At 40.7% G+C, this 13516-nt stretch overlaps 3 protein-coding genes across 4 annotated transcripts; 2 read left to right on the top strand and 1 right to left on the bottom strand.

The window, feature by feature from the left end:
* Window positions 1-1542: 1542 nt before the first annotated feature.
* Window positions 1543-4457, bottom strand: LOC121644418 (glutamate-rich protein 6). The gene is given in 10 exon segments (XM_041992313.1): window positions 1543-1793; window positions 2008-2169; window positions 2172-2221; window positions 2421-2579; window positions 2795-2874; window positions 3363-3519; window positions 3666-3728; window positions 3843-3943; window positions 4134-4210; window positions 4349-4457. Coding segments are annotated over 10 exon segments (1209 nt in total).
* A 1331-nt stretch (window positions 4458-5788) lies between these two features.
* Window positions 5789-8947, top strand: wu:fi34b01 (pollen-specific leucine-rich repeat extensin-like protein 1). Of its 2 annotated transcripts, none has more exons than XM_041991909.1 (5): window positions 5789-6156; window positions 6491-6622; window positions 6710-6828; window positions 7048-8018; window positions 8244-8947. In XM_041991909.1, exons 1-5 carry the CDS (start codon window positions 5874-5876, stop codon window positions 8833-8835), a joined length of 2097 nt encoding a protein of 698 aa, XP_041847843.1. In that variant the 5' UTR covers window positions 5789-5873; the 3' UTR covers window positions 8836-8947. The 2 variants fall into 2 exon arrangements, with proteins under 2 accessions (XP_041847843.1, XP_041847842.1); XM_041991908.1 differs by having other exon boundaries at window positions 7048-8101; window positions 8288-8947.
* Window positions 8948-11002: 2055 nt separating this feature from the next.
* Window positions 11003-12689, top strand: LOC121644166. Its single transcript, XM_041991922.1, has 4 exons — window positions 11003-11341; window positions 11451-11576; window positions 11668-11786; window positions 11873-12689. The coding sequence occupies exons 1-4, from the start codon at window positions 11071-11073 to the stop codon at window positions 12404-12406; spliced, it is 1050 nt and encodes a 349-aa protein (XP_041847856.1). The 5' UTR covers window positions 11003-11070; the 3' UTR covers window positions 12407-12689.
* Window positions 12690-13516: the final 827 nt, after the last annotated feature.

Here is a 13516-nt window from a genome sequence, read left to right as displayed (position 1 = left end):
TTGGGATTTAAACATGGGCCAGCTGCACAGGATTTGTAGCCTTTTTACATAGGAGCGGCTGCTCAACCAGGTAAGCTACACACTGCCCCATGCTACAGCTTCTTGTTGAAGACATCCCAACCATCTGAGAAAAGTTGTGATCCCTCCTGCACAGAGCCTCTGTGTTGGCAGTCCAGTCCAGTCTGTCCTGTAGCCACTCTCATATTTGTAGCTCTGTACTACTGTCACTGTTAATGGCCAGTGGCTTTGGGTGTGGCTTTCCTTGGTATTGGTGGTGTTGAGGTGCAGACGGTTAGAGGCACATGCATCAAAAGTCCTGTATGAGTTTCCTGTACTACTGTTCACTCCTGATACAGCTCGCAATAGCATGTGGCAAGTTATATTGGAAGTGCGACACATACAGATTGAACAGGACCGGAAGAGTGCACGATCCCCTGTAGCACTTTCACACTGCGGATGTCAGACCTGCACTTCCATGCTAAGGTCTGGAAAGCACTCTTTAATCCTGTAAGGAGCGGTTACCATTGTGTGGCATCTACTGTTGCTAGCACTGCTGGTAAATCCCAGCAAGCTATAATTTATTTTAGGCATCACAAACTATTATCTGTAAATCCTCAGAATCTGGTTAATGCTTGCTGTGCAGTTGTTACAGGGTCCAGAAGTGGTTCAAATGATTTTATCCTCCATCTAGTATGATCAGGCAATCAATAGTTTCCCATTACATCTGTAGATTCTTTTAATGACTGTTTTATAGATTTTTCAAATATCCATTTTGTAATATATGTGAATCTCATTAGACATTAGGTTACTTTGCTTTACCTATAAATACATTTTATTTATGTACATTTGCTTGTTAGTAGTTGTAATTAGGGTAATGAATGTAAAATTCCTAGATTATTATTTTTTTTTAAATAATTCCCCGTTAGTCCAAATAACATGGGGATAAAGGCAATCTGCAATGACAACTGGCCATCTGGTCATTCTAATGTAATTAGGGGTTCAATAGGCTTTTACGCTATCTGATTAGATGAGGCAAACCATGTTAGGCATGAGTACAAATGGAGATGTAAACATACAATGGGGTTGCGATACTGCAGCAAATCTAAGATGTCCAACTGTGTATTAAAAAAAAGACCTGAGCCCCTCGTGCAGGTTCCAAATATATAAACATAAAATCTCTGTTCAGTTTTAGCTTTAGCCAGACCAAAGCGTAACACAAAATCACAAAATTTACATTTATTCTGTGAGTTGAAAGGAAATATAGTTCTAGTCTTAATTCATTTAGATTCAGTAAATATATGCTGACAAGGATGAATCAGCATAGACGTCCATTCCTATTTTTTCATTGTATATCACAGAGACGTTCTACTAGATACACAGATCACCTTTTAACTATTCTTTTAAATTATATGTTGGCATTCATGCACTAATACATAGTGTTTTATCTCAGGCTAACCAAATCACAGCTAAAAGCTCAGATTTAATATTACTCCTCTGTGACGTCAGTGTAATCACAGAGCTGTTGTACCTGTTCTTCATACATCAACAATCCTTTAGACAACCATAGATGAAGGCTCTATCATTGTCAGTCATCACCACATCAGCCCAGTCTTCCAGAAGTCTCTGAGCAGCAGTACAGAGGTGGGGAGCAAGTGTGCTCTTGAACAGCTGTGGGCGGAATTGCCTTCTCAAGCATTGGTTAAGATGCTGGATAGCCATGTGGATCCTGATCTTCGCTGCCAGCACTAATAGATCCTCCTTCAGAACTGATGATCCTGAACCAGGTTTTTCATGTTCCCCCCTTATCAAATCAAATCTTAGTTGTATTTTGATGGTCAAATGAACCACCATTCAGAATAAATGCAGTGCTCAAAACTAAAACTGGTATCTTATAACATGCCATCTTGTCCATAAATAATAAACTATTAGCTTTGAGTTAATGCATAATCACAAGTACTTGTGGTTTAATATTACTGTTTGAAGAGTTAGTTAAAAAGGGGAAATGATGCCTGAGTTTTACCTGAGCACAGCAGGCACCCACATTGAACTTTGTCTGTTGACCTTTTGTCAAGAAGGACACAAACACCTTTTTGTTTCCCAAAACTCGGACTCCAACCATTTTGTTAAGGGACAGGAAGATGGGGTGGAAGGGAGTGGGAGTATGGCTCACATGGCACTCACATCAGTCAAACACGGACCACCTAATCTGTTTAAGGCCAGCCTACAATATGAAAACACATATGATATATGATTTACTGACATTCCAATCCTTTTTTTTCTCATTTAGAAACCATTAAGTAGTCAGGGTAACATCTTTAAATAAATTAATAAAAATGCCTAAATTTTATTGTATTTATCACAACAACATTTTTAAGAAAATCATAAAATTGTGATAAATATAAATCATAAATGCTGTTTACCATATGTTTCCATTGCTGTGATAACACACCGCTCTGCCATCAGACTTAAACACAGCTCTAACTGGTTTACTGGAAGAACCGCTGTCTTCAAATACAACGCAGACTCTTCTATTTCTCTCGGTGACCACAATAACAAGAGCCAAATTGCCTGAGGGATAACTGTAACCATGGTAAGGACAGGAACACCCACTGCAGAATATGTGTTGTATTGCACATACACAAGCTATAAACCAGCATTTCTTCGAGACTGATTTAATCATTAGAAAAACCTACTTCATCACTTCTCTTTGTTAAATTGGTCTTCATGTAAAAAATGAGTTAATGCCATCACATTATTATAATCTGTTTAAAAATATTTCCATGTGAATGGGTGCAAGACCTAGGAAGAGCCATCAGGAAAAATGGTAATAAATTTCCTGCCATTGGAGTAACACTTCTGTAGAAACCCAAATCCCTAGGGGGAAGAAAAGGGAAATCAAGATAAAAATAAATAAATAAATAAATAAAATGTTAACTGATTATCAGCAGAGGGGTCCTGAAGTCAGAAAGGGGAAATGGAAAGATTTTATTTTTTATTTTTTATTTTTTTTTTTTTGTGGTCTAGCAGGATTTTTCTGGGTTTAATATAATATGTAATATAATATGCATTTTTGAGTTTCACCAGGACTAAATTTTTATTTCTGCCCTCTATCTGGCTGCTTATCTTCATTTTTAGCTTGTAAAGCCCCAAGGTACTTGTCATCATGAGTAAAAAGTCTTTAGTTGGGACTGGTATTGCTACACAGTGTGACCACATGGTGTCAGTATTTACTACACAAAACTGATATACAGCTAACTTTGATGGCTTTCATTTAAATAAACTTTTTAAACGATATTATCTGTGTTTCCAAGAGAAGCAGTCTTAATATAAGTGATGAAACAATCTTGATGATTTGTGTGTACCTGATGATGACATAAGCCAAACTGAGCTGGATTGTGATCACAACAAGGGACTAATACTTGCTGCTCTTCCTCTTTTCAAGACTTTTTCAGGAGTGTTGCCTCGTAGCACTGTCCAGCACTCTTTTCCCAGAGCAGCAGAGAGTCTGAAGCTGAGGACCTTTAATGCAGGAGCAATGAAACACCAGCGAATAATGAACAGTACTTTCTCTCACAAAGACATTTAAAGTAAAATATTGTTTTTGTCATCGGAAGAAGCCAAAGAAAAAAAAAAAAAACCCCACAGAAATATGCTGTCTGTGTTACTCACAGGTCTCTGCTACATCTGGAACAGAGTAATCTTTGTAAATGTTCATTTTTGATTGTGCTCTATAGAAGAGAGAGAAAGAAAAAGAAAGAAAACATTTCTTCTTGCATTAAGTTACACCTTATTCTTGTAGCCAGAGAGATGCAGTCATTTTTAATAGAAAATACAGTGTGTACCTTAGTCCACTTGGTAATTCATTGATAAACTCATTGTGGTGTTCTATCTTCCTGCCATGGAAGAGCAGCTCCTCCTTGATTGGTTTGTCTTCCTTTGATGTCTGATTACATGTTGTTGTGTTACATGTGCCCTCAAATGAAAAGTCTCAGTTTCACCAGCATCTGACACAGCTGCTGTTGCTGAGCACAGCAGAACTGTGGATGTGTCCAGGATTAATCAAAAGGGGATACTAGATGGTGGGAAGTATGATAGGTGCATTTAGTAATATTGTTTGAGTAGATGTATCTCACCTTAGGCTCCTGTATCCATGATAAATTCAACAGATCTCTGGTCTTTTCCCCACAGTACTCACATTCTACTTGGTTATCTAATGGATGTTGTCATAGACAACATAGTTACATTGGAACAATCAGTGATACTGTATGACAGCAGATGGAAATTTACAGCAAAAGACAGATATTTGATCTCAGTACCTCTAGAAGAGTGGTTGTTAAGTTTAGCCTACAGTTATAAGACTCCCCACTGTACCTCAGAACTCCTGCAGGAGCAGTACAGTAGGTGCACTGGTTTTTTACAGGATGCAGAGATCCCTCTTGGTTCCTCTTACCAAACATGGGAGCAATGGAAAAATCAATGGAAATATGAAGGGTGTGAGGTTTTAATTTTTACAGATCTATTTTCTGTTTCCATTTTCTTCTTTCTTACTTGCTCATCAGGGTCACATAGCAGATTATGTTCCAATGGTGCAGCAGCATCTAAAATCCAAAACAAAAGATCTTCTTGAATGGTCAATTTACAATTAAGTATTGTGTTCAGTTTTGAAGATACGTGGATCACACTGACAAGAAGAGCTGGGCTTCAGCATTTCCGTTATACTGCAGTCACCACTGCCTGCAGTTATTTGTCCGAAGATGAAAAATGGTATTCACTGATGTTTTCCACTTATCTTCTGTTAAAAACAGGAGTAGACTGACATAGTATAGTTTCCTAATTATAATAAAATGAGTGGTAAAATGGGTAAAAAGAAATGTCTGCTTTAAACTTCTAAAAGTATCTGTGCACTTTACATACTAATTTAAGAGTAATCTATTATTGAAAAAACACACGTGAATGAAAATTACAAGGACATGTACTCACCACTAGCCTACTGATTCCAACTTCCTGGTGTTGTCAGTATCCTTGGAGATGAATAAGCAGTTCTTGAATATCTTTCAGCTGTAAACATAATATCCTTTGGCTATGATCTGACAGGTTACACAAACCTTATAAAAAGCATTCATAAAAATGAAAAACCTGGAGTTTCACGTAAATTTTTGGCAAAGTTTTTAGTGATTTTTTAAATACATTTTTAGATTTGGATGGACAGAGTATGGTTTAGAATATTTTGTAATTATTTTGATAAATAATTATATAAATAAACTCGGATTGAGAGACGTTCTAACCAAGAAGCTGACAAAACTATCCATAAAGTTTATTTTTCTGTTTAGCAGTCTTCCGAGTTGCCATTGTATGTTCAAATCTTTATAATTAGTTTCACCATTCCTTTTAACATTTTAATGCTGAATTTGATAAAAAAAAAAAAAGAAGTAATTTATGACAGCATTTATAACACGATCAGTGTTGACCATTATAAAGAAGTGAACATTGCATTTAAAGTCCATTGTATTTCATTCACAGACACGTACAGGTGGCAGAGCACTCATGCATTTTACTCACTTATCTAGGGCAAGTAAAAAATGTCTGGTTTTCTACTTTTATTGTGTGAAAAAATCAAGTAGCTTCAAGAAAGTCTCAAACACATAAATTCAATACATTGTACAGCCGCAATCGCTAGAGCGCGGTTTCAGGACGTCGTTCACATTGTACTCAGGTGTAACCAATATCAGATAATTAACGACCGTCATGTGTGGTGTTATTTGATTGGGTGTTGTCTTCCAGTCGCACTTGATGTCGGAAAACGTGGCAATAGAAATAGCTGAGAAGAAACACGTTATTCCAGCTGTAGGTTTTCAGGAGTTAGGCACAAGTGAATGATGCCTAAAGAAAAAAAGAAACGTGCCTCTGTCTGTTTGGCTGCAGTCCTGATTCTGACATGTCACTTGGCGCAAACAATAGACTGCCTTCGACTAAAGAAAACAGAAAAACAAAAGCTGCAGGCAGATGCAGATGCTGTTTTCACCCCAGCGGGTGTTCAAGAGGGGCAAATCGTGTTCGGAGACGTCCTACGGAATGAGTCATGGAGCACAGATGGAACCGGGAAAGCCTCTTCTAACGCTACTGAAGATGAAAAGGCTTATCAAGCGGATTCCACAGGCATGTTACTTATCACTTATTCTGAACCACAAAGTTTGTGGGTTGACCATTAATTTTATTTGCATTAATTCAATTAAGCGAAGTTATAGCTGTTTTAACACTTAAGCAGCAACAATTTATATTACCATAATTTTATCTAGCTTCACTTAATGACAATTGGTTTAAATTCCTGCAGCTCAAATGTAGGTAACTCCTTCGGTTTTCTTATTCAGTTCATTGCGCTTCCCCTCAAACTACTTGGGGTTTCTGTGGAATTTGGCTTCACTTTAAACCCCGCCTTAAAAAAAATGGCAAAATATGTTTCTTTGGTTGACTAAGTTTGTTCCCTTGACAGGCTGGTCCAGTGTAAACAATGATGATGGCTCAAACAAATGGAACCACTTGGGGACATCTCTGCATTGTTTAGGAGATCATATGAAGTTCAGGTACCTCGGACCAGAAGCTTCTCACCTTACAGTGGAACAAGGTAGTTTCAAGCTTTGCTGGATGTGCCATTTCAAAATGACATGTTTATGCCAAGGTTAGCATAACACTACCCTCTTGTTGCCCTCAGAGGATAACTCGTATCTACCCGTGTCCATGGTCCCCCCAAAATGTGGCTACAACATGCATGGTAACTCCATGGTGTTTGTTATGACGGTTCCATATGATGGCTGCAATGTAGTTAAACAGGTAACTTTGTTTTCTAATGAGCAGTTAATGAAGTCTTGAATGTGTAATCAATTTTTGTGAAATAACACTTTGCTGCCAAATCAGTTATATAGGCCAAACATTGAAATGCTAGTCTAGGTAACTATGCATTTAATGCATTTAGGTTTCAACACTACCTGGATAAAAACAGCCAATTGACAAGATTGTAATGCTTTTTATTTTCTGTTTTCTTGTCCCAAGAGTGGAAGCTATGTATTGCCACTTAATTGGAATGGGAATCCAGTGTCTCTGTTGTGTCCCACCCATGCAACAGTAGCTGAGCCTCAGGCACCTCAGGAGCAGCACTGGCATCAAAACCCCCAGGACCCCCAGGGGCAGCATTGGCCTCAAAACCCCCAGGGGCAGCATTGGCCTCAAAACCCCCAGGGGCAGCATTGGCCTCAAAACCCCCAGGGGCAGCATTGGCCTCAAAACCCCCAGGGGCCTCAGTGGCAGCACTGGCCCCCCAAACCCCAGGAGCCTCAGTGGCAGCACTGGCCCCCCAAACCCCAGGAGCCTCAGTGGCAGCACTGGCCCCCCAAACCCCAGGAGCCTCAGTGGCAGCACTGGCCCCCCAAACCCCAGGAGCCTCAGTGGCAGCACTGGCCCCCCAAACCCCAGGAGCCTCAGTGGCAGCACTGGCCCCCCAAACCCCAGGAGCCTCAGTGGCAGCACTGGCCCCAGGAGCCCCAGGAGCCGCAGAAGCCCCAGGAGCCGCAGAAGCCCCAGGAGCCGCAGAAGCCCCAGGAGCCGCAGAAGCCCCAGGAGCCGCAGAAGCCCCAGGAGCCGCAGAAGCCCCAGGAGCCGCAGAAGCCCCAGGAGCCGCAGAAGCTCCAGGAGCATCATTGGCATCATTGGCACCACAAGCCCCACTGGCCCCATTGGCACCACTGGCCCCATTGGCACCACTGGCCCCATTGGCACCATGAGCCTCAAAAACCCCAGGAGCCTCAAAAACCCCAGGAGCCTCAAAAACCCCAGGAGCCTCAGGAGCCTCAGGAGCATCATTGGCATCACTGGCACCACAAGCACCACTGGCCCCACTGGCCCCACAAGCACCACTGGCCTCAAAAACCCCAGGAGCCTCAAAAACCCCAGGAGCCTCAAAAACCCCAGGAGCCTCAAAAACCCCAGGAGCCTCATTGGCATCACTGGCACCACAAGCACCACTGGCCCCATTGGCGCCATTGGCACCACAAGCCCCATTGGCACCACGAGCCTCAAAAACCCCAGGAGCCTCAAAAACCCCAGGAGCCCCATTGGCATCATTGGCACCACAAGCCCCATGAGCCACAAAAGCATCATTGGCACCACAAGCCCCATTGGCATCAAAACCCCCAGGAGCCACAAAAGCATAATTGGCACCACAAGCCCCATTTGCATCATTGGCACCACAAGCCCCATTGGCACCACAAGCCCCATGGTCATTGGCATCAAAAACCCCAGGAGCCTCAAAAGCATCACTGGCACCACAAGCCCCATGGCCATCATTGGCACCATAAACACCTCTGGCAGCATTTGCACCATAAACCCCAGGATCCCCAGGTTAAAATTGTTCCAAGGGCAACCCAGGATGCCCAGGTTCAAGCGGCCCCACAAGCAACCCAGGATGCCCAGGTTCAAGTGGTCCTGCCAGCGCCCCAGGATCCCCAGATTCCGATTTTGCCACCAGTTCATCACCTGCCTCAGGCAAACCTCTTCCCACTGTTTCCTCATTACTTCTCCTCGACTGATCATGCAACAAACCTGCCTGAATTTCCATATTACCCCCCTTATGTGCCACTTCCTTTTCTTCCACCAGCCACAACAGCTGAACCATCTACCACTTCAGAACAAAAAGATGTTACTTTTCCCCAAATGCCTTTCCAGTCATATGTCCCATGGACCTTTGGACCACACTATCCAAACCCTTATGATCCTAAACTACAGCATCCATGGCCTCATGTTTCTGAACCAAAGCCAACAGCGCCTCAACATACAGATGCCTAGGCTTCAGATGCTCACTTGCCTTTTTATCCACCTGAACACCTGCCTTTTGTTTGAGCCTATATATGTTCCAACTAACCAAGGCTAGTCTGAAAGTGTTTGCAATAAATGTTTTCAAAGAAACAAGTGCTGTGGTCATTTTTGGGGTTCTTTACTCCTGTGCAATTGGCTAAAATGTGTGATCAAGAGTTTAAAAAGGATCTCAATTGGGTCACTCAGCATTTGCAATATTTAGAGATTGGAGTGAAGGAAATTTTGTTCACTTTAACCCACATTTTTTTTTTTTCTTAAAGCCCATGACTAAATTCAGATGTTATGAACTCAAGTTAAAAGGGGTTCTAAAGAAATATTACAATGTTCTATTTCAGTGCTGTAAATCAGGACAAGACTGTCAATGTGTAGGTTTGAGAGGCCAATAAGGCACTGGGAGCATTACAGTTGCTGTCATCACCATTTACATGAATATAGATGTTAACTTTCTTGGAAGTAATGCAGATAAAATCTAAAAGTGACATTTAAGGTTTGTTTAATGTTTAAAACTATGGGTTTAGGATTTGTTTAGAAGCGTCTTTGGATTTGTCTGTAGATATTTGAATTTTTCCAATATATGAAAACATGCATTGAGCTGTACACCTGGTTGCTTCATAGAAAGGAGATCCAAACTATTAACAGAAATACCTCAAATTTCATTGAGTAGGATGAAACAAGGCAAAGTTGTAGAATTGTCAGTGCTCTGTTCAATAGTCAGCTCCAGGTGTAAGTTAACACTGAGGTGTGTATTAGCCATTTGCAGCACAATGACAGTAAACCAGTATGCAGCCCGACATTCAGACCACTGGCAAAAAAGGACGGTGGGGGGGAAAAAAAAAACAAAAACAAGAAGCGGTGATAAAACGTCATATGTGGACCGTCCAGAAAGAGGAGTGGGTGGTTATTAGAAGTAAATGTCTGCTGTGGATCATTTGTGTTACAGTATAATGATCTAACAAATAAAATAAAAACTCATTCATCCTTCCAGATTCTGATGAGTTGGTGTAACACCTGGTGGAGATGCAAAGCCACACTTAATAATGATGTGTAATTGCAGATCAGCCCTGTTCCATATCTGTCCAACATGTCACAAAAAATGCTAAAAGAATCTAGTTGCAGTCTTGTAATTTGTGACCCTATAGATTCACAGTCTTTGTCAAATCTCAGTCTGAGACAGGCTGAGACTTAAGACTCTAAACATTGGTCTTTAGATGTGAGCTGGTAGTCTTTCAGAGTCTTGTGCAAATCTTTTAAAAGCCTAAGGCTGGGCTTACACCAGAAGACTTTTAAAAGATTTGCACAAGACTCTGAAAGACTACCAGCTCACATCTAAAGACCAATGTTTAGAGTCTTAAGTCTCAGCCTAGTCTCAGACTGAGATTTGACAAAGACTGTGAATCTATAGGGTCACAAATTACAAGACTGCAACTAGATTCTTTTAGCATTTTTTGTGACATGTTGGACAGATATGGAACAGGGCTGATCTGCACACAGTAAAGCAGGCAAGGGGAGAGTTTCCCTCCAGGAGGGAATTACACATCATCATTATTAAGTGTGGCTTTGCATCTCCACCAGGTGTTACACCGACTCATCAGAATCTGGAGGGATGAATGAGTTTTTATTCTCTTATTTGTTAGATCATTATACTGTAACACATAAATGATCCACAGCAGACATTTACTTCTAATAACCACCCGCTCCTCTTTCTGGACGGTCCACCGACGACGTTTCATCACCGCTTCTTGTTCGTCTTTTTTTTATTTTTTTTTTTATTTCCACTGTCCTTTTTTGCCGGTGGTCTGAATGTAGGGATTCCTGTTTCTGCCTTTGTCAGAGCTCATCTATTGGTTGTTGATCGTGTTTCGTCACTGCGACTTGCGATAATATCTAACATGTTAGAAATTGTCGCAGATCCAAGACTGGAGAAAGATTGACGTTAAACAGCGCAGATTACCAGCTCACACCTAACGACCGAGATGACAGGAGTGCGCTGTGACTCCAGCAAAACTCCTAAGATTTCCTAAAGACTTCCGTTTGGTGTGAGCCCAGCATTAGTTGCCACAGCTGCAAGTTGTTAATGCAGTTTTATCTGATTAGTTTCAACTGACTCACCTGCTTCTATCACATGTGCAATATTAAAAGATGTGACTGAAACGCTCAGCTTCAAAGGTAGCTCTGTTCTGCTGCTTCCACTTTTGCAGTTCTGTGATGGAAGGTGGAGGCAGACAAAAGAAATGTCAAACTATAGCTGGAATGTTACTCTTGTGCGCTATAGCCTTGAGTTTAGCCTGTTTTATTTTGCATGGACTGACCAAAATAGTTAAACAAGAAAAAGATATTGGTGAGGCTGCAACCTTAGAGGCAATGAAAGGAAGCATTCTAATTAATGGGAAAGAACTTGATTTCCAGTTAGAGTCTGTGTCTGCCTCGGAAAGTAATGGATTACTGCATAATGATGTAACACAGCCTGACGACACAGGTAGGATCAAACACGTCTAATTTTTATGTGCTGTGTTTAGAATTAATATTTGAAAGCTACTACCCCTTGCAATTAAGAAAGATTGAAAACATGTTTGTTCCTTTTTTAGAGCTGTTTGATGATATGACTGAAAAAGCAGTGTGGAGGCGCTTGAATTTTTCAATTCACTGTGGCCTTAACAAGATGAAACTGGTAGTTATGGGAGGCAGTGCTGCTGAGTTACAACTGGATGTGGGTAGGAAAAATATCTGCTTTAACTTTTTATAAGAAAAAATGGTTAATCTGCAATTGTATCACTGTCATTTTAATTTTTTCTGTTCTTTCAGGCTATGCCCACCGTTTGCCACTGAGCCAGGTGCCTGAAACTTGTGGTTATTCAACAAAGCTGAATGCACTAGGCCTTGTTTTGATTGTGCCTTTTCATGGTTGCAATGTGAAACAAGAGGTACATATTTGCTCCTTAACTTGGTCATTGAAAAATGCTTAAAATATTGTTGAGCCAGCTTAATTGGTTGTCTAATCTTATTCCAGAATGGAAGATACGTGTTACCAATGAGCTGGCGGGAGACTCCAGTTACTGTCACCTGCACTAAGTTGCCAAGTCTTGATGAAACGGCTATTTTGACAACCAAAGAGCCTGTGCAACAGTCCTCTGAATTTCCTTTACCTCACCACCCATGGAGCCTTCAGCGTTCCAAACGACATCTAAAATGGCCTCCTATCAGACATTATCGTTGGTATCCAGGTTACCCACATTTCCACTGTATATATGCAATGCCACCACCCACAACCACCACTACAACCCCTACACCAATTTTATGGAATCCTCACATAGATCCTCACCTTTTACACAAACTACTTGCCCTTCAATTTTTCCATAGCAATAATTTTCAAAGGCCCCAGAATGATCATGTTTACAAGCATCTTGCACAGCAACTGTTGCCACATATGCTTGAAAGGCCTGTTTCTCAGCCCAACCAGCATTTAGTTGGGAAGTATTTGCTTTCGAAAGTTCAAACGCTCACTATTCCTGAAAAAAGCACCAACCAAAAAAGTTGGTGGTAGCTGCATGAGCCCTTTTCACAATTGTTAAATGGCTTTTTTGGGGGGGATGGTTTAGGCCTGGATGACCAGCAATGCATAACAGAACTGTGTTTAAAACCTTGTGACTGTCACCCAGTTTAATCACTTAATGGTCCAAGATAGTTCTGAGACTGGGGATATTTAAACTGAATTAAATTAAGCTCTTGTAAATGTGGAATTTTGAATGTCAAGTTTAATTATTCTGTGACTTTAATTTTTCAGATGTGACACTGTATGTTAAATAAATGGATTTTTCTTGGAAGTAGCATTTTTCCAAGTGTTTTTTTTTTTCCCCCATTACCCTTTGCCCTGTGTCTACCTTGATGTGCAAGAAGCAGAGAATTTCTCCCAAAGTCATCAAATGCTCGCTTGCTGTAGATCAGTTTCAAAATGTGCAAAAATCTACTTGCTCATTTTCTCATTCTTTGCAAATTAGTTTATTTCAGCCTCTGAATGAGAAATACCCTCTTAGTGTGTCTTAAACTCATTTAGTTTTAGTGATCAACAAACATCGACAAAGGTCTATTTAAACATAAAAGGCATAAGTTTTGTTCCAGTATTTCCATCGTATGCGTTTTTATGCTTGAAATATCTCCACAACACTTTAATTTCTGTGCTCAGAGCAGTTGCTTCAAATGTAAAGAGGCTTATCAGATTTATTTCCTATTAATGACCTTACAGTCTCAGACAAATTAATATCCTTCTACTACACTTTGCTATTTATCTTCAAGAAAGATTTTTGCTTAGTTACTTTGCTGTTTAGGAACTTAAGAATTTGAAATTTAGTCTTTTCTACATTACCTACAAGATATACATGCACACCCCATTCTGTCTGTTCCTATATACTCCAGAAAGTGCTCTCTCCCTTGGGCATCCTCTGATGATGCGTGTACACAAGCAAATCTGCACAGATCACTGCAACTGCACCACACGTGACGGCTGGGAGACGTGTAGTGCGCTCTCTGAACTCAGAGATGCTCTTCTATATTTTTCTGTCTTTCCTGCGATTATTCATGGTTATGTGGATTGTTTGTATTTTACTTAGATCTGAGGTCCAGAACTTCTCTGAGAACAAGAAATCCAAGAGACGTC

Source organism: Melanotaenia boesemani, chromosome 8 (assembly GCF_017639745.1).
Source record: "Melanotaenia boesemani isolate fMelBoe1 chromosome 8, fMelBoe1.pri, whole genome shotgun sequence".
Taxonomy (NCBI): domain Eukaryota; kingdom Metazoa; phylum Chordata; class Actinopteri; order Atheriniformes; family Melanotaeniidae; genus Melanotaenia; species Melanotaenia boesemani.
Note: the sequence above shows the minus strand (reverse complement) of the source record. Positions and strands in the feature narration are given on the sequence as shown.